The sequence below is a fragment of the Petaurus breviceps genome, unplaced genomic scaffold (genome assembly GCF_028583685.1).
Source record: "Petaurus breviceps papuanus isolate PSGF00001 unplaced genomic scaffold, PetGlider_PUasm1.0 90977, whole genome shotgun sequence".
NCBI classification, from domain to species: domain Eukaryota; kingdom Metazoa; phylum Chordata; class Mammalia; order Diprotodontia; family Petauridae; genus Petaurus; species Petaurus breviceps.
Genome location: NW_027187391.1, coordinates 20,427,749 through 20,447,956, shown reverse-complemented (window position 1 = coordinate 20,447,956; position 20,208 = coordinate 20,427,749). Strand labels below are relative to the sequence as shown.

General features: G+C 36.7%; 1 protein-coding gene across 2 annotated transcripts; it reads left to right on the top strand.

The window, feature by feature from the left end:
• Nucleotides 1-1,321: 1,321 nt before the first annotated feature.
• On the top strand, nt 1,322-20,033 carry RNF146 (ring finger protein 146). Of its 2 annotated transcripts, XM_069077447.1 has the most exons (4): nt 1,322-1,425; nt 4,972-5,038; nt 11,442-11,590; nt 18,241-20,033. In XM_069077447.1, the coding sequence occupies exons 3-4, from the start codon at nt 11,580-11,582 to the stop codon at nt 19,298-19,300; spliced, it is 1,071 nt and encodes a 356-aa protein (XP_068933548.1). In that variant the 5' UTR covers nt 1,322-1,425; nt 4,972-5,038; nt 11,442-11,579; the 3' UTR covers nt 19,301-20,033. The 2 variants fall into 2 exon arrangements, with proteins under 2 accessions (XP_068933548.1, XP_068933549.1); XM_069077448.1 differs by lacking the exon at nt 4,972-5,038.
• Nucleotides 20,034-20,208: the final 175 nt, after the last annotated feature.

Here is a 20,208-nt window from a genome sequence, read left to right as displayed (position 1 = left end):
ATAAAGCTTAGATACACTAACATTTTTAATTAGGCAGAATAAGAAAAACTAAGAACACCATCTGAAAGTGGGGGAAACTTTTATGAGTACACAACTAGCATTTAAGACACAGGAAACTAAAACTATCTTACAGAATCTGCACCATTTCTTATTTATTTGTAATAAGAAACCATGTGAATATATTGCCATGACTAACTTAAAGAATTTAGGGTTGGAAAATATAATCACTAACACAAGCACCCTTATATGAGCCAGCAAGCTTCAAAAGATTAAGTACATAGTGATTTAATTCTATCTCAAATGAGATAACATATTAAGTGCTTTGCAAACCTTAAAAGTAACTAATATAAATGCTAGAATGTAATGGAATCACAGCTTGAGGAAAAATTGGCTTCACAAATGAAAATCACAGTATTAATGACATAACTGGGAAGAATAATTGAACAAAAAAAAGTAAATAAAGCCTTAAAATGAAAATAGCATTAACTGAAGGTAAACTGTTATTGAATTTTGTTTTGTTTTGTTTTTGGTAGTGATTTGCCATTCTAAGATTCTGCTTAGAATTCAGTAAAAAATTTAAAAATTCAGCGTTTAAAATGAGTGCAAAATAATGGCACGCCATGAGTATTAAATAACAATCGTTCTTTTTGACTCATTTGCTTTTTGCCAGCAGCTTTGATACAGATGGGAATTCTTTCTGTTGAGAAAAAAAAACAAACGTCCCCAGGTATCGAACATCATTGCTGTGCCGCGTTCCTCCGAAGGGGCCCGGCCACCCGGGTGCCCCATTTCCCGGGCCTGGTGCCTAAGCAGACTCCGGGCTACCCTGCCCCGAGGCGCAGCCGTGCATCCCCCACCAGCCCCAGGGGCACCAGGACGGGTTCTCCAGGCCTCGAGCCAGCCCTGGTCCTCTGGGAGACCCAAGATGGCCTAGCTAGGGAATGGACGTCTGGACGCCACACCATCGCTCTCGGCTTGTTGGAATGTAGGAACTAAACATTGAAACACATGGTTACAAAAATTCAGGCAGCGGTCTGGCCGGGGGCGGGGTGGGAGCGAGTTTTTGGGACACGACACAGAGCGAGGAAGTCACACGGGGGAGAGTGCCGAGCCACAGGCCAACCGGCCCTCGGTCAGTTCTGGCCTGGTGGAGCCATAAGATTAAGGGAACAAGAGAGGCGGGGATCGAAGGATGGATGGAGGGCAACTGGCGCGGGAGTCACGAGGGACTGCGCAACCGTCCCCCGGCTCTCGCGCGGCACCGCCTCCGACACGCCCTCTCTCCCCTCCTCCCTCCCCCTCTCCCCGGGCGCGCCGGCGCGCCGTGCCTTCACGTGACGTCTCCGCGCGTCCACGGGCTCCGTGCTGCGGGGTTGTTGGCCAGAGAGAAAAGACTGCGAAGTGGCCGCGGCGGTAGCCCGGAAGGTGGGGGCCGGGGACAAGTCGGGGTGGCTCGCGGCGGGCGGGCGGGCGGGCGGGCGGTGGCGCGAGGGGTCCACGAAGGAGCGTGGGAGAGAACTCCCAAGTGTCACCTCTTCCTTCCTTTCTCTCCCCGCTTCCCTTCCGCACCCTTCCTTGTCCCATTTGCCTCCGTGACGTGCTGGGATTCGGGCGCTGGAGGCCGGAGGGGGTCGGGTGGTTGGGGGCAAGGGGTGCGGGTGCGTTAGCCCGACGACCCCTTGGTGTCGTGGCCTTTGGCAGGCCGACCGGCCGTGGGGTGGACGGGGATGGGGCTGGGCAGTCCCCGGCCACCTGGCTTCTTTCTTTCATTCCTCCCTTGGCCGGTTTCGAGGGCCAGAAGCCGGCGGCGGCCGTGGCCTTGGCCTCTGTCTCGCCTCCGGCTGCCTCTTTAGACGTAAGGAAGACGCCGGCAGCGGCTGTCCCCGGTGCGAGAGGCGGAGCAGCGGCCATGCTTCCCCGCGGGGAGCAGTGCAGCCGGGGCGGCATCGGCCTCGGCCCGGGAGGGCTTGGGGGCGGCGAGGGGGGAGCGGTACGCTAACTCAGCCGGTCCCTGGGCTGCGGGTAGCCCGGGGTTGGGGTAGGCGCGGTCTTTGGGGGGACCACCCTACCCTCCTTCCAGCTCGAGGCTCGTTTTCGTCCCTGCTTGGGGTCTATGGTGTTGTGACCGAGGCCTCCAATGTGGTTCCGGCCTCGATCTTGTTCCTGGTTTGGAGAAACTAGTGTTAATTACCCCCCCTTCTCCTCCCCCCCACCCCTTCTTTCTTTAATGCCTCTGCTGCCCAGTGCTCTGCATCCACCCCGCGGGGGAGGGCTGCTCACCCGCCCACTTCCCTTTCCCTGGCCTTGTGGGCTTGCAGACCTTTGTTTTGGTGGGAGTTGAAGCCAGCAGCCGATCAGCCTTTGAGAAAACTACCGAAATGTGTCTTTGAAGCCGAGGCGTTCGCTAGGTGCTTTGGTTTGCCGGTTACAGACTTCTTGTTCTCTGTGTCTGTCTCCCTCTCTCTCCCCAGGTTTCTTACAAAAGAGTGTTGTTTTCTTCCATTGTTGTAGCTTATTTTGTTCTCCAAATTTTTCTGGAGAAAGGGAGATTTTGAGGGTGCGGGTAGATGGAACAGTCTTCATGGGTAAAATACGAAGATGTGGAAGGTTTTTTTTTTCTTGACAGAATTTTCACACTAACGAAATGGATTTCGAATTCCCTCACTTTGTGTGATGGTGCCCCCCCCCCCCAGGAGTCCCCTGGCTTTGTTAAAGTGGTCCCCTAAATCTTCTATTTTGGAAGTGCATACGAGCTACTTTGGCTAGGTCCAAAACGTTGAGGTGAAAAGGAACTGAGTCAAAACGCTACACAATCAGCACTAAAAGAAATACTGTCTCCCACATATGATTGCCATTTCAGGGGCCAGACATTTTTCTTCTACGTTTGTGTATATCCATCACTTTGAAAGTAGAGCACTGAATTTGTGAGGAGTTGACTCACTATTTGGTCACTGAAACCAGCAGGCTTATGAAGATTGCTTTTAAATGGAATTATTGTTTTGGTAACAGCATATAAATGTATTTACAATTTTTTCCCCAGTGGTACAGAAAAAACTCAGAAAATAGATGAGACTTGATGAAAATAGGTCAAGTACATAATTTTTAAAAATAAAAATTGGATGTTGGTGGTGCTTCTAAAAATTGAGCTTTAATTTACCAAAGAAAATGTTAAATTTTTTCGTGTTACTAAATCTAGTACGTGTTTTTACTGAAGAATTTGGAACTGGCCAAAGTGAAATTGTAGACAAAATAAAAATTTACAGAACATAACTATGTTTCATCTTTCTGTTTTTTTGTTATCTCTGAGATATATCTCGGATGTTAATCATTTTATTCGGATTGTAGTGATCATATAAGAATAATGTTCTAAATGTTGAATCAAGGTAAAAAGGAGTATAGGAATATTTTCTTTTTTTCCCCCTATTATGTTGGACAACTAAAGGAGTATAATAATTTCCATTGGAGCAATCAGTTATAATTTTTTCTATGCACTTCAAAGTAATTTCTTGAAATGAAGGAGATACAGGTTGTTGTTTTTTAAATTTTGCATTTAATGTAAATTCTACAACTATAATTTCTGTGCTTTCCTTAATATACTAAGATGAAACTCCTGACCCACTTCCAATAGGGAATTATGGTTAGAGTTTTTTTTTTTCCCATTAGGGTTAAGAGAGTTTGCTGAGTCCTTTCTCTCCTTGTATCTGTTTGACTCCTGATCCCATTTTTCCAAAACTGCTGGGTGAGTTGAGTTGACACCAGCTCATTAGCATAGCTTTAAGCAATTTAGCATATTTATTGTAGAATCTCAGGTAAAAGATTTAGATCTGGAAGGGACTTTAGAGGTTATTTAATCCAGCCCCCTCGTTTACAGAAGAAGAAACTGAGGCCCAAGAGATTAAATGACTTGCCTAGGATCATAATGACTATTATCTGATTTTATATTATTAGACTACATCTGATAACCTGTAACTATTTGGTTAATTCAAAGAAAAGTTGTTAAATGTCTGTCTAGTTTGGGCACTTAGAAATCTTAGAATTGTACAGCTGGATTGGAGCACTAAAGACTATCTTGTCAAATTTCATCTAGGCAGAACCCTTCATTTTATATTACGTAATTTAGAGTTGTCCCTTATCTTACAGGTGACTTAAATCTTTAGAGGTTAAATTTGCCCAAGTGAAATTTGAAGTGCATAGAAAAAATTATAACCGATTGCTCCAATGGAAATTATTATACTCCCTTAGTTGTCCAACATAATTCATAAAAATGAAAATATCCCTATACTCCCTTTACCTTGATTCAACATTTAGAACATTATTCTTATATGATCACTACAATCTCAAATTAAAATTGTCCCAACAAGCTGTTATACATCTGGTTTTTAGGAGATCATATTTATAAAAATATTTTTGTTTGTTTAAAATGCGGACTATGAGGAGAGCTTAGTATTTTATGAAATAGGATACAGCATTGACATTTTAAAGAGAGAATTTAAACCTAACTTAACGTCCCATCCCTCTAGTTAGAAAGATTAAGTTGTAAATAGTGTCAAACTTAGAAGGAAAAGTTTTTCTACTTGTTAAAGGAAGCCTTATGGCTGGGAAGAGGTTGAATATAGTTAATTGAAATTGTTTTTTAAATTAAGACTTTTGCTGTCTAACACCAATTTTCTCTTTGCTTTTGCTTTCCCAACCTCTCTCTTTAAAAATTTAATCAGTGTTAATTTCACTAGGTTAATTGAGGTTGAAAGGTTAAATTTTTTTACATAATTTTCTTCAATTTTTAAAAATATTTTTGACATTTGGAAAAATCTTTTCCATTAGAGAAGTTAGAAGAAAGCTTAAATAATGTATATGCATTTGTAATATTGGATAATTTTATCTGTACATTAACACCATTTAAAAGAGAAAAGTAAGCGTTTTTCTTATGAACACATTTAATTTTTCTGACGGAAATACCCTGAATTTTTTTAGAGCTTTGATGGAAACGACAACATTGTCATCTTTAAGTTAACTGGTGATATAAAGTCAATAATGCTAGGTAAGTAATAGTTAATTTTAAGTAGTTCACTTAGGTATGATTTCCTGTGTATATGTGTCTTTATGTCTGTGTGAGAGAGATATTTCCATTTGGTGAACCACTTGTTTTATTAAAGGCCAGAGATCCTATATATTCACTCTTTTTTTTTTTCCTGGTAAAGACTCCATGTCAAGGAACAAAGAGATCTAATTTTAGTTTTCTCTCCTGTCAGCTTTCCTAATGATTCTGTCCTTACATAGATGCAAACAGGCACCGAAAGAACAGAAGAGTGGGGGTCATATGTAGCCTACAGATTTCTAATTAGTCCCTAAATCAGAGTATTGTTGTAATTACTACTTTTGTAATTCATTTGAGTTTTTTTATTTATAAAATGGCATTAGTGCACAAATGCTTTGGATTGAGTTTATATTATATGACTTTCCAAGTTCAAAGGTGAATGATCCCTTTTTGAATGATCCTTTGTGGTGTACTTAGATTTCTTTAAGGTTAAGTTAATTTCCATCCTGTAATGTTCCATGTTTGAACTCTTAAGTTTACTTATGGATAAATCCATATATAGATATATATACATGTATATAGATAGATAGATAGATAGATAGATAGATATAATCACCTTTTGGCCAAAAGTAGAAGATAATTTTCCCCTCTCATCATTCAGTAAAGGTGGGACTTTGTTAATAGGTTTTTCTACTTATATCTATATCTATTTATAGATAGATATAGATACATTGTATAGCCATTGTCATTAATAGTGGCTAGATAGATAGATATAGATATCCACTATTAAATGATAGTGGCTATACAATATAGGCTTCACTCTTGGCTCCACTGATTCCTCACTTGTGACCTCCAGTAAAACTTCATTTCTCTAGATTTTAGTTTTCTCATCTGTAAAATGTTGGTTGAACTAGATATCTTGTTGACTTCTTTATATAGATTGTTTCCTTGATATGTATATTTAATTGGCTAGGTTGAAGTTGAACTTAGCCATTCCTAAATCATTTGCACCTTGGCATATTGAGGTCATTTTATCAATCAGTTCATTTTTAAAGAAGTTGGTAGTTTAAAGTGACTTCATTTTTTGGTTTTGAATAGTTTGTGATATTAAATTGCTTGTTCCATTGTATGAAAAAATATATGGAAAAAAAATTTTATATTTGACCTACAGAGGTCCTCTTTCCATTTGTTTTGCTTCACTGGATTTTTGACAATCTTTATCCTGTACTCTGGATTATACCCAGGGATATGGATGTTGGAAGAACCACAGTGACTCTAAGATTTAGTAATATATGGGGAGATTTAAATATTCTTGATAATGCAGATTGCAAGCTGTTTTAGTTTCAGGGATTGAGCAGGGTCTTCATTCTTGGCTTTGTTTTTTTAGATGATTTCATCTGTATGGGGGAAATTCAGGTGAGAAAACTTCTACAAATACAAATTGGTAGTTTTTATTAATAAGAGGTTAGGTGATTTATTCAGGGTCACACAGCTCATATGTGCCAGAGATAGGACTTGAATCCATATCTTCCTGACAGTATGCCTTGAATTTTAGGTATAGTCTATAGATTTCTACAAGATATATTCGTATTGCTGAAGATTTTTTGGAACAAAAGCAAATAAGCTCAAGCTAAAATGGCCCCAAAAGGTACCTTTGGAAAGCTAAATTAGATATGAAATAATTTTAAGAATGTGCCCAATCCTCTGTGACTGTTATAATTAAGATAGTGATAAATAAAGCCCTTTGAAAGAAGAACACAACAGAGCTAGAAGGATTTTGAAAATCAGTGGATAGAAGTTGTAAGATAAGTCTAGCAATTATCTTACTTTATCCACTGAAAGTGATATTTGGCAAATCACTTTGTTTCAGCTTCAGTTTCCTTATCTTGTAAAATAAGGATGGTAGTACCTATCATAGGTTCTTATAAAGACTAAATGTGATGATACATGAAAAGTGCTTTGCAGATCTTATATAAATGTCAGTTGCTAGTTCTGCCTCATAGGAAATCTCTCAAGCAATGGTGATTTATATGGTAAAACACAACTCTTTGATTTATAGATTTTTAAAAAAAATTTTAATTAATTTGTTTCCTTTTAGTTTACAGGATTCAATTCCACAATTCCTTGAGTTTCACATTTTGTCTTCCTCCCTCCCCTCCCCGCCATGGCGGCATATAGTCAAGTATAGGATCTGTAAATACTTTCACATTATACATTAGTCAGGTTATAAAGATGGATTGTATCAGATGGAATGAAAAATGGTAAAGAGGACATAAAACCAAAAAAGAGAAGGAAAAAGATCAGGTATTTTGCTTCCACCTGGATATAAACTCAGTTCTTTCTAGTTCTTTCTCTGGATGCACATATTTCTCTCCATCATGAGTCTTTTGGGATTGACTTATATCCCTGCATTGCTGAGAAGAGCCCAGTGTATCAAAGTTGGTCATCACACATACGTTGTGTACAAATTTCTCCTGGTTCTACTCTTCTCACTCAGCATCAGTTTGTATAAGCCTCTCCAGGTAAATATGAAGACCGTCTGCTCCTCATTTCTTATAGAACAATAGTATTCCATAACATGCATATATACCACAACTTGTTCAGCCATTCCCCAATTGATGGGCACCCCCTTAATTTCTAATTCTTTGCCACCACAAAAAGAGCTGCTATAAACATTTTTGTACATATGGGTCTTCCTCCCACTTCTATGATCTCTTTGGGATATAACCCTAGGAGTGGTATTGCTGGATCAAAGGGTATGAAAGTATTTATAGCCCTTTGGGCATAATTCCAGATTGCTCTCCAGAAAGGCTGGATCATTTCACAACTCCACCAGCGATGCATTAGTGTTCCAGTGATTTATAGATCTTAAAAAGGATACCACTAAAAGTTGTTTTTTTCTTTTTAATCCTCATTCTTGTGCTGGAATTTTACCCATTTTTATTTAGTATGTGAGACAAAGTATTCATAAGACCTTTTTAGAACTATTCCCTTGATCATAATACTCTGAGCCAAATTTCTGGGCCTTTGAAAGGATCCTCTAAAGAATATTTAGAAATTTAAGAAAGCCACTTGATTCAGGGAGAGAGGTTCATCAGATTAGGAAATCTCATTAAACACCAACCAGATACTTGGTTTCAGTTCTTAAAGGCTTGTCTAAATGGTTAAGTAAATTAATAGAGGTTTATTAGAAATAGAGAAATTGAATTAAGAAAAAGCTTGGAAATAAATACAAGGAAGGCAAATTTTGAAATAACATCCATCTTTCTTATATAGCCTTTACGAATCACTGGTTTTGTGTATGATCAAAAATGAAGTGTGATGAAAATTAAATGCTGTTGATAAAAATGTGCACATTTTGGAGAAAAAATGTTAGGCTATACCTGATTATAAATTCTTGATGGTGTAAATCATGGCTTTAAATTAGTAAAAATGTTTTATTTTTTAAAAGAGTACCATTCTGTCCTTAATAAGGTTCTTAAGGATAGAGTAATAGAGTTGTTATTGCTTTTTTAAATTGTTATTATTTTGGCCAGGCAATTGGGGTTAAGTGACTTGCCTAAGGTCACACAGCTAGTAAGTATGTCAAGTGTCTGAGGCCAGATTTGAACCCCAGTCCTCCAGACTCCAGGGCCGGTGCTCCCTGGCTACTCCATAAGGTTGTTATTATTAATAACAAAAGTAATGCCTGAAGTGTTATGTTATTAATCTGATTGTATGCAAGAACTGAGTCCCACATAAGTTTTCAGACATCTTGCTTATTTGATCATACCTCTAAGTGACTCAGTGACTCTTAGCCATTTAGTAGTATGCTAAACTTAATTTAGCCTTTTAACAATGAGCTTCATCTTTATGGACATAAAATATTTTGTTCTGTAATTCAGTAATGACCTCAAGGGGCTATTGATGTTTGATATATATATATAGAGAGAGAGTTGCTTGTGATTTCATACTGCCATACTCTTAATTCTCATTTAAAAAATAGTTTTTGTCTCTCTCATCATTGTCCTTACTTGTCACACCTCCCAATTTCTAAGGTGCTGTTGACTTCTTGACAGTTGAGGAAGCAGATAATTGTACTTAGAATTTTGTGTGAAATAATAGTGAGAGATAGTTGGTGTGAGTTCCGCTATGAGTAAAGAGAATGATTTTAGTATGCATTGTGAAAGCTCCAGTTTGCCTGCTTGAGGTCTTTTTTGCTTCCAAGTTCTGTAGAAGATTTCCAGATAAGTAAACTTCGGTTAAGTGAAGTATTGCTATATTACTATTGTACCATATAGCCTAAGTAATGTGAGATTTGGATGTGTATTTGTCTTATTTTCTCTACTAAGTTGCAAACTCCTTCAGGGCAAGGATTGTTTTTTAATGTATCTTTGTATCTATCTCTTTGAGTTCCTAGCATAGTACCTTGTGCAAAATAGGTACTTAGTTTAAATTTTTTTTTTAATCTAAGACTTAATTCTTTGGAAATTTTACTCTCTCAACCAGAAAATAATTACATTTCTTTCTTTCTTTTTTTTTTTGTCAGCCAAAATCAGCTTTTCCTAATTGAGAATGGGGAGAGTCTAAAACCATGTTACAAATGTGTGTAGTCGAGCAAAATGTTCATATTGGCCATATTTAAAAGAGAAAAATGTATCTAAACATACATATATTTGTGTGTATCTATATGTACAGCTTTTTACTTCTATCATGAAGTTAGTAGCATGTTTCATTAGTAATTGTCTAGAGTTATTGCTCTTCATACGGATCTGAATTGCTAAGTCTTTCACAGCTGTTTGTCTTCACAATGTCACTGTCTAAATTATTGTTTTGATTCTGTATGTTTTGAATATCTTAAAAATATCTTCACATTTCTCTGAAACCATTCCCTTCATCATTTCTTACAGCACAGTAGTATCCCATCACATTTATATGCCATATATAACTTGTTTAGCTATTCCCCTCAGATTCCAATTCTTTAACACTTCACGAACAGCTGTAAATATTTTTGTACCTTCTTATAGTTTGTTTTGCTTAGGACTAATCCCATTCAGGAGACTTTTAAAAATTTACATTTTATTAATGATTTTTAATATCATAGGCATTATTCCCTCACAATTTTGTGGAAGCTCCCCACCTGAACCTTCCTCCCTGAATTGAATTTGTACTGAAAGCATTTAAGCAAAATCAACAAACACTGAGAAAGCATTTAGTAGTGGATATACCACATTCTGCATCTGTATGTAGTTCCTCATCTCCTGAGATACAGGGAATATTGTTTTATCATCATTTTTCTTGAACTGAGATTGAACATCTCAATCAGAATTTGACCTCCTTTTAGTGGTTTTTTTATCTGTTTATACTATTATGCTAATTGTTTATATTGTTCTGCTTCAGCTTGCTTTGCTTTGTAATCATTTCATTGTTTTCTTCCTGAGGTTTTCTGAGTTCCTCCTTTATAGGTTGTTGTTGTTGTTTTTTAGTACAATCTATTGAATTCATACGCCACAGTTTTTTTAAGCCATACCCCATTTTATGGGCACCCATTATATTTGTAGTTTTTGCTGTCAATGAAAGTGCTGCTATTTTTCTGCCTTTAACATCCTCAAATAGCAAAATCCCAGTAGTGAGATTCCTATGTGAAAAGCTATGAACAGTGTAGTCACACTTTTTACTTAATTTCAATTTATTTTCTTAAACACTTAGGCAACTTCATATGTCCACTAACAGTGTATCAGCAAGCTTTGTTTTCCCATATCTTCCAATGTCTATTACATCTTTTATCCTCTTAGTCAATTTATTGGGTGTGAAATAAAACCTCGAGTTTTAATTTAATTTTTATTTCCAATTAGTGATTTGGAGTAATTTTATATGGTTTCTGATGGCTAACAATATTCTTGAAAACTCTTCTCAGCTTTTGACCACTTAACTGATAAAAAGTGACTTGGTCTTTTATGTCAGTTCTCTATCTAGGTCTGATTCTTATCAGAGATAATTGATGCCAAGATTTTTTTCCTCACTTGATATGTTTGCTTATTCTATCTGTACCAATTTTTGTCATGCAAAAGCTTATAAATGTTAACATATTTGAAATTGTCTACTTTGTATTTTATGCATCCCTTTTATCCTTTGTTTGCCTAAGAATTTTCATTCTAAATAGGATTGTCTTTTGATTTTAGTGTGTGACCTTTTATATTTAGGTCTCTTAGCCATTTGAAAGTTAGTTTTTCAAATGTAAACACAATATTTATAGCCAGTTTAAGAAAGGAGCTACATGGTTTTTGTTGCTATTGCCACATTGGTTTTTTTTTTTAAATTATGATTATTTTTCTGAGGTTTTTTGGTTTGTTGAAGTATGTCAATAATTTATCTTGTAAATGATCTACTTACATATTTCACTAATTTTAATCTTTATTTTCTTTAGTTCACAGAGGAATTAATGCAAATAGAGCCTCCCTTTGCAGCACAAAGAATGAACCAGTAGTGAGGGAAAAATACTTTAACTTGACTGACTGCCTGTGAAGAGGATGTTTTATTCTTATAACAGACATCATTGGGGTCTATGATAGAAATGTAAGTATAATGTCACTTTTTGCCTGAAGCTGTTATTACTAAACATAGAAATAACTATAATGAGACATATATGAACTGGAATAATTTACATTCTTATGGCGTCTGTTGAGAAGTTTAAAGGTTTAACTGTTTTTACTAACATTAAATCTTGGAAGTGGCCTCTTATTTAAGGTAGGTAGTTTTATTCATTTATATAGAAGGTATATATGATTGGAACCCAGGAATTTACCCAGGACTCTAGAACCCTAGAACTGAAGGTTATCTTAATTTAGTTAACTCTCTAAACAGTGACATTAATTCAACTAGGAATACAGTTAGGTTCTACAATTTCTCTTAATAGTTCTTAGTTGAATTACTGGTTTGATTTGGGGAAAGTTAGGGAGAATCTTTGGGGAGAAAAGTTGGTTATCAGCTGATTCAAATAAATTCAACTTCTTGTATTACTATAACTGATCTTTTGGATTTGCTAACTTGTGTGTTGCTAGCTTCCTCAATTAGTGGTACATTATGGCCTTTTGATTTCTTTCTGAACGTGTGCTGTCAGTGATTTCCTATCTTCTACTCAGTTAGTTTTGGGTCATAAATATGTTCCTTTGCGTTTGGAGAAGATATACCACTGAGAGGCTTTTAGTATTTGAGATAACTGTTGAGTGGCTATGATTTATTTACACTCACTGTTGTAGAAATTAAGTGAATTTGAGTTTTGCACAAATGGGACTGTTTTGTTATTCCTAGTCATTTACTAAGGAAGAAGTGGTGGAAAGAGAAAAGGGCTCAAGATAGAACTTTGTGATATATCCACAGTTGGGATAGGATGTGAATAATGATCCAGTAAAGGAAACTTCGGAGTGGTCAGACATATAGAAGGAGAACCAAATTAGAGCAGTGTCATGAAAACCCAGAGAGTAGAGGGAGGTCAAGAAGAATGAGAATTTACAAAATTATCATTATATTTATTGATTAAGACATGATTGGTAACTGGAGAGAAAGCAGTGGTTTTTGAGTGAATAGATTAGAAGTTAAATTGCAAGGAGGAAGTGAGAAGAGCTTGTGGTGACCTCTTTTTCTCAGTTTAGTTGTCATAAATCTAGAGCTGAAAAGAAGCTCAGAGGTTATGTATTTCAACCCCCTTCGTTTTACAGATGAGGAAGCACAGGTAAAGTGACTTCTTTCAGGGTAAGGAGCAGAGTTTTCATTTGAGCTTAGATCCTTTGATTGCAAATCTAGCACTCTTTCTAGTGTACCATGAGAAATATAGGAAGACAACATGAAAGATAAGTGAAGATCAAGGATTTTTGAGGATGGAGGAAACCTAGATATTTGTAGGCATCAGGAGAGGGGCCACTTTTCACATTTATAATTATAGGAAATATAAATATAGGTACATTTTGCTAACTAACATATAAGTTTGCATTCAGTTGTCAAAATTTTTAAGTGACCAAACAATGAAATGTTTTGTAGAAATAATGATAATGGAGTTAGACATAGATTTGTTTTCTATCCGTTAATCTGAGCTTTGTTGTAAACATAAAAATAAATTGATACTTGCTACAGTGAAAAGAACTGTTTTAGAGGGATAATTTTTATTTTCTGCTACCATGAAATTGTCTTCTCCCTTCTCTCTCTCCTTTGCCTTTTGCATTACCTGTTTTAATCAAGAGTCATGAGAGAATTACTTTGAAAATAATCAGTGGTTGCTTGTCTTTTTAATGAGGGGGAGGGGAAAGGAGAGGATTTGAAGCTCAGAGTTTTAAGAAACATTAAATTGTTTTTTTACATGTAATTGGGGAAAAATTAAAATAATAAATGGGAAAAAGGAAATCATTAGTGGATTTCTTGAATTAAATCTTAAATATTGTTGAAAATAAATTTTTAGACTTTGACTAGCCATAGCAGTATGTTGGATGATTCAAAATGATCAGTGACAAAAACATCTGACTTTAAAACCATTTTGTTCATTATATCTGAAAAATGATTTGCTTAGTATGGGAATTTGACACCATCGACTTCTCATTATCTTCTGCCAGTAGAAGAGAGAAGAGGCATAGGTAATGCCAGAGTTATTTATATTTAACTTAGTCGCTTATTACATCATAGATAATGCCAAAGTTATTTATATTTGACTTACTCTTTCATTTCAGTAAGTAGCTTTCCTAATCCTAATTTCTGATTGATAATTGAGGTATTGAGTACAATCTATAATTTAAAATTTCTTTAGGTGGTGGTCTTTTTTAAATCCTTACGCTTTTCGAGTTCTCTGCAGCATTTGACACTATTTACTTGCTTTCTTCTCTCCTCTCAGTTTGTTTTTGGTCACTGCTCTTTTCCTGTCCTTTCCTGAATCATCATCTGTATCCTTTCCACTGATTGTACATGTACTCCCAAGCCTCTGTCCTGGGCTGTCTTTATGTACTTTCTCACTTGATCATATCATATGCTCCCTTGCATTTAATTGTCATGCTTACGTAATTAACTCCCTAATCCATATAGACTATTCCTATTCTTAAACCCAATTTTAAATTGAATGTCTTCTAGGAATACAAAAATTAGCATGTCCAACATAGAATTAATCTTTTCTGTTCTACTCACCCTTTGTTCAAACTTCACCATTCCCTCAAAGGCACTACAGTCTTTTCAGTCTTCCAGATTCCAGCCTCTTGTGATACTCAACTCCTCTACTTCATAACACATATCTAATCTATTACTAAATTTTGTTGATTCAGTCTCTGACATTTCTCACATCTGTCCTTGTCTTTCCACTTACATCACTACAATCCTAATTCTAGTTTTCTATACTTCTAAATAGGACTATTGAAATAGCCTCCTTAAAGTTTTCCTTCCTTAAGTCTCTAGGCTGTCTTCCACAGGAATGCCAAAGTGGTTTTTCATAAACACATAGGTCTGGCTATGTCAGTACCTGTCAGTACCAAGCTCAGTAAACTCAAGTGGGTTCTTATTTCTTTTATTAGCAAATACAGACTTCTCTGGTTAGCATTTAAAACCCTTTATAACCTAATTCCAGACTGATTTTCAGGGCTTACTATGCTTCACTCTACTCTTAAGCCAGATGTTGATCTTGCTGTTACTCACACAAGACACTCCATCTGTTGCCTCTGCACTTTTGCATAGGCTGTTTATCATGTTTGGAACGCACACCCTCCTCATTTCTTCTCTTCAAATTGCTAGTTTCCTTCAAAACTCAGCTTAGATGACACTTTCTAAGTGAAATCTTTCTATATATTCTAAGCTGCCAGTGCCTTCTCTCCTAATATTGTTGTTTCCCTCAATAAAATATAAAGTCTTAAGAGTAGGGCTAGGGCTGTTAAATTTTTCTTTATATTCCCAGCAAATAGTAAATCCTCACATATATTGGAAGTTTGATATGAAAAACTGGAGAAACTAGAAATGAGTCTTAATTCTGTTTTCATTTCTTGCTTGCCCAAGTTGTGTAATTTTCTTACTCCAAGCTAGAGATAGCTATTTCAGAGAAAATGCTATCTAAGTGGAACTATCCTTAACTCATAGAGCTGCTTATTTTTCTGACTAGATTCATTTATTGAGGTGAGGCCCAGAAAAAGGAAGAAATTTATTAGGAATTTGAGAGTGTGTTGTTGAGAGGCATGCATGAAATTATGCAACATGAAGTATGAGGCAGTCAGGTGGCACAGTGGATAGTATTGGGCCTATAAGCAGAAAGATCTGAGTTCAGATTCCATCTCAGACACTTAGTGGCTGTTTGACCAAGTTTTAAAGCATCATTTTTTTTTCTTTCCTTGTTCTATTAAATTCTTTGCCTGATCTTAATTTTTTTTAAATGTTTATACTATTTACAAACTTAAGTATTTATGTAGTTGCAACCTCTTCAATCACCCACTTGAAGTAATCCTTAAGGCAGAGGTTCTTAACCTTTTTTGCATGTATCATGAACTTTTTTGACAATTTGAAACCTGTGGATGAACCTCTTCTCAGAATAAAGCTGTTAGGTTCATAAAATACCTAATAGTAAGAGGGAAGTCAATCATATTGATTGTATCAAATGTATTGTATCAAAACCATATCAAAATTTTACAATTAAAAAATATTCATGCATCCCAACTTAAGTTTTGCTTTAGGGCCACTGACAGAAGATATGGTCACTGGGAAAAAAGGCGCAGCGTGGTATTGTGGAGATATAGTTATACTCTTAAGACCAGAGTTCAGGTTCTTCCTTTGACATATACTGGTACTGTGATTTCAGAGCTGGATCTTGAAGGGTGGTGAGTAAGATATAGAGCAAGAAGAGTCATTTAGTAAATGAAAATTGATATGTACAAAGGCATGAGAACTAGGAAAGCATATTATATATTTAATTAAACTTTGGCCAAAATAAACCTAAAATGCTTGAAAGGGAGTAGTAAAAGATTAAACTACAAAGAGATTATGGGCATATTTTAGAGGACTTTTAAGTGTTAGACTAAAGAGTATAGATAAAAGTAGACCATAGAGAGCTATTAATTTTTTTTTTCCAGCAGTAGAGTAACAATCAGAACTGTATTAAAAAGATTAGTCTGGCAACAGTGTATTCAGAATACTTAAGTTTGATGATGTAGTTTAAATAAAACAATGTAAACCTCTGTTTTTTGAATGATTGTTTTCTCAGTATATCATGGCAGAACCATCCCCTAAATATCCATATTCTAATAGAAAATAGGTCACTTCCATTTAATTTTGCAATTAAATGCTTCACTTACCTCTGGTTTGAATAAACAGCTTATACTATAGTTTTCTTATAGAGCCCCAAAATTAATCTAGGGTGGGATCACAGCTCTGAGATGTATGGCATACTTTCTAAAAATAAAATATATACCTGGCTTCTTGTAGCATATCTATGGCTCTTTGGTTAATAGCATATGCTCTGTGGCTGGAGGTAAGGCCATCTCAAACAGTATCTGATCTGGACTTGCAATTTTTTCAGATAAGTATTGGGAGCTTCCAGTGAGGAAACTCCTCCTACTAATGTATCTTACCGTCTTAGAAAGTTGGGCATTGAGAGGTTGTGACTTTCCCAGGATTGCATAGAAATTAAGTGTCAGAGCCTGGACTTGAATCCTGACCGAGGTGAGCTTTCTCTATCCATATGCCACACAAATATTTAGAATTTTTTTTGTGTGTGGAAAAAAACTGAGTAACAAGTGTTTCTAATGAGTGATTTTAAATCTTATTGTTTAAAAGTTAAATCTCCCCCCACACACACTCTTTTTGAGTTTTTTTGAATTGTGTTATGAAAAAGGCTCTAGGTCTCTTCAAAGTCTGTATTCAAAATATCCCCACATTACCTTGCTGTGCTCATTTCCAATTCCTCCATCTCTTTTACTCTTTAGAGACAATTTGCTCAGTATTGCCTTTAATTCAGAAATTCCTATATTTTTCAGCTTAAATGTTCTCTTAAGCAGTCTTCAAAATGTGCACATCTTTCTTTGATTAATTGAGGAAAGCAACTAATTTTCCTATAACCAGGTTTAAATAGTAGTGTGGAACTTAAAACCCTGAAAGTCAAATCTGTTCCCCCAGCTACCTCCTCCTTCCTGTGGATTACTCGCCACCCTCACCACCCCCACCACCCCCCACCCCCATCCCAGCATCTGCAGTTTCTTTGGTATTGGCTTTTTGTGTTAAGGAAACTCCCAATACCTGGGCTAGTCACCTACTGCTTATTCTACTTCTGGTTTTAGAGAATTGCCTAGAGAGATTAAGTGACTACTCCTGGGTTATACTATAGGATTTATCAGATAGGAATTGAACCATTTAAAATCCAATAGGTCTTGCCACCTATTATTTTTATATCACGTTTTCTTAACCTGATTTTCTTATTTGTGTATGTGTGTGTCCTGGACCCCTTTAGAAGTCTTAATAGAGCTCTTGGACCCATCCTCAGAATGTTTTTAATATTTAAATAATATATTTGTCATGTTTTAAAATAAAATACATAGGATTAAGAAACCAGTAATGTTGATATTCAGTTAGCAAAACACTTTTTAAAAACTTCATATACTCTAGTATAAGAATCCTTTATATTACAGTTATTGGCATATTTATCATCCTTCTCCACCCCCCCCTTCACTTATAAGCTCCATCATAACTATCAGTGCTTTGTACATCTTAGGTATTTAATAAGTATTTTTATGGAATCAATATAGCCTATGGGATGATTACTAACATATATGTTTATTTATACCAATAGTTATAAAAATGGTCCAATTATCCCTAATAGCTAGTGCCTGCCCTCTAAGGGGTACTTTATATCTCCTGTTAATGTAGTCCCTAGTTCCCCACCTCCCACAGTCCCTTTAGCCCATTGCCTAGCAGCTAAGTATTTAATGCTTAATGATTTATTTAAAAGCTCATAAGATTGAAGAACTGATTGGCCCCCTATATGTGTTTCTTTAGTTTTGTTACTTTTCCTTCCCCTTCATTTCAAATTACTTTATATTTGTGACTTTGCAGTTTTGTATGTCCTCTTTGAGCAGGGAATTGGGAAACTCATTGACCTTAAGTAGATAAATGATTTATCTACAAGGCACATAAGACTTTTTTCATAGTTTTTATGACTGGATGATTTTGAAAACAATTTTTTGTATACTATGATAATGAATGCCCTTTCTCTTCTTTAGGATGGCTGGCTGTGGTGAAATTGATCACACAATAAACATGCTTCCCACAAACAGAAAGGCAAATGAGTCCTGTTCCAATGCTGGACCTTCTCTTACTGTCCCTGAATGTGCCATCTGTCTGCAAACATGTGTTCACCCAGTCAGTCTTCCTTGTAAGCATGTATTCTGCTATTTGTGTGTAAAGGGAGCTTCATGGCTTGGAAAGCGATGTGCACTCTGTCGGCAGGAGATTCCTGAGGACTTTCTTGACAAGCCAACCTTGTTATCACCAGAGGAACTAAAAGCAGCAAGTAGAGGCAATGGAGAATATGCTTGGTATTATGAAGGAAGAAATGGGTGGTGGCAGTATGATGAACGCACCAGTAGGGAGTTGGAAGACGCTTTCTCCAAAGGTAAAAAGAGCACTGAAATGTTAATTGCTGGGTTTCTGTATGTTGCTGATCTTGAAAACATGGTTCAATACAGAAGAAACGAACATGGACGACGTAGGAAAATTAAACGGGATATAATAGATATACCAAAGAAGGGAGTGGCTGGACTTAGGCTGGACTGTGACTCTACTGCGGTTAACTTAGCAAGAGAGAGCTCTGCAGATGGAGCGGACAATATATCAGCCCAGGCTGGGGCTTCTGTGCTGCCTCTAGTGTCTACTTCTGTTAGACCCTTAACTTCACTAGATGGCCAGTTAACAAGCCCTGCAACACCTTCGCCTGATGCAAGCACTTCTCTAGAGAACTCTTTTGCTCATTTGCAAATCAGTGGAGACAGCATGGCTGAAAGGAGTCACAGGGGAGAGGGAGAGGAAGACCATGAATTATTATCTTCAGGCAGGGTACCAGCACCTGACGCCTCCGTTGAGGAAACCGAATCAGATGCTAGTAGTGATAGTGAGGATGTATCTACTCACATTGCACAACACTTATCTTCAACTCAGCAGAGACATTTGGTTCAAAATGTAAATCAGATAGCAGCTGATAGACCTACAGCAGGGGGTGGAGCAGTGAGTGGCAGTGTCAGGTCTAGAAGACCTGATGGACAGTGCACAGTAACTGAAGTTTAAAGATTTTGTCAGCCACATGTTCAAGAATACAAGTACAACTGTAATGGTATCTGTAAATTTCTGCCCATGAGACATTACACTCATCCCCTAGTAGTGTATTTTGGGGTTAGGGGGTGGGAAAGGGGAATGGGAAGAATTGGCCTGTAACTAAACGTCTGATATGTCTCTGGAAAATTTATTTAAAAGTCAGGAACTTGGGTGTTGATAGTTGAAAGCTACTTAGCAATACCCAATTTTTCTTCTAAAAGTCTTTTTTATTTTGTAGTGGGTTTTTTTTGTTTGTTTCTGTTTTTGAGATCCTCAATCCTTTTGGCCACTGTGTATTTCTCTGTGCATTAACTGTCTTCATTATCTGACTATTGCATTGTGTCTTATTTCTCTGCATGGATCGACATATGGAAAGAACACTAAATTTCGGAGCAAATATGAGATGCTGGTTATTGATAAGAGCAGGATCCTTAATTTAATGTGAAAATAGATTATATTGGAAGTTATGAGGGATATTTTAAATAGACAAACAGCAACCATTTTATCTTTCAAGTTCTCAAAATGAAAATGTAAACAGCTAATAACTTCTGTTCCAAAATCCTGACTGTAACACACATTGTAGTGTTCCCATAACCTTTGCTGTCTAGTCCTCGTAGTTTGAGGTTTCTCCTAATCTGTCTCATCTCTTTCTTTTCTTTTGTTACAAAATTTATAATTTAATAAATAGTACAGTTTGTCAAAATAACCTGTGACTGCTTGTCCTTTGTTTCAATGTGAGGGGGGGAAAGGATTTTTTTTTTTTTTACCAGAATTTGTTTCCCTTAAATTAAGATTGGTACATTTGGAACACTGGTATACTAGTAATCTGTTTAAGACTTGCAACAGAACAATGTATGCTTTCTCCTTGTGTTATCTTGGAA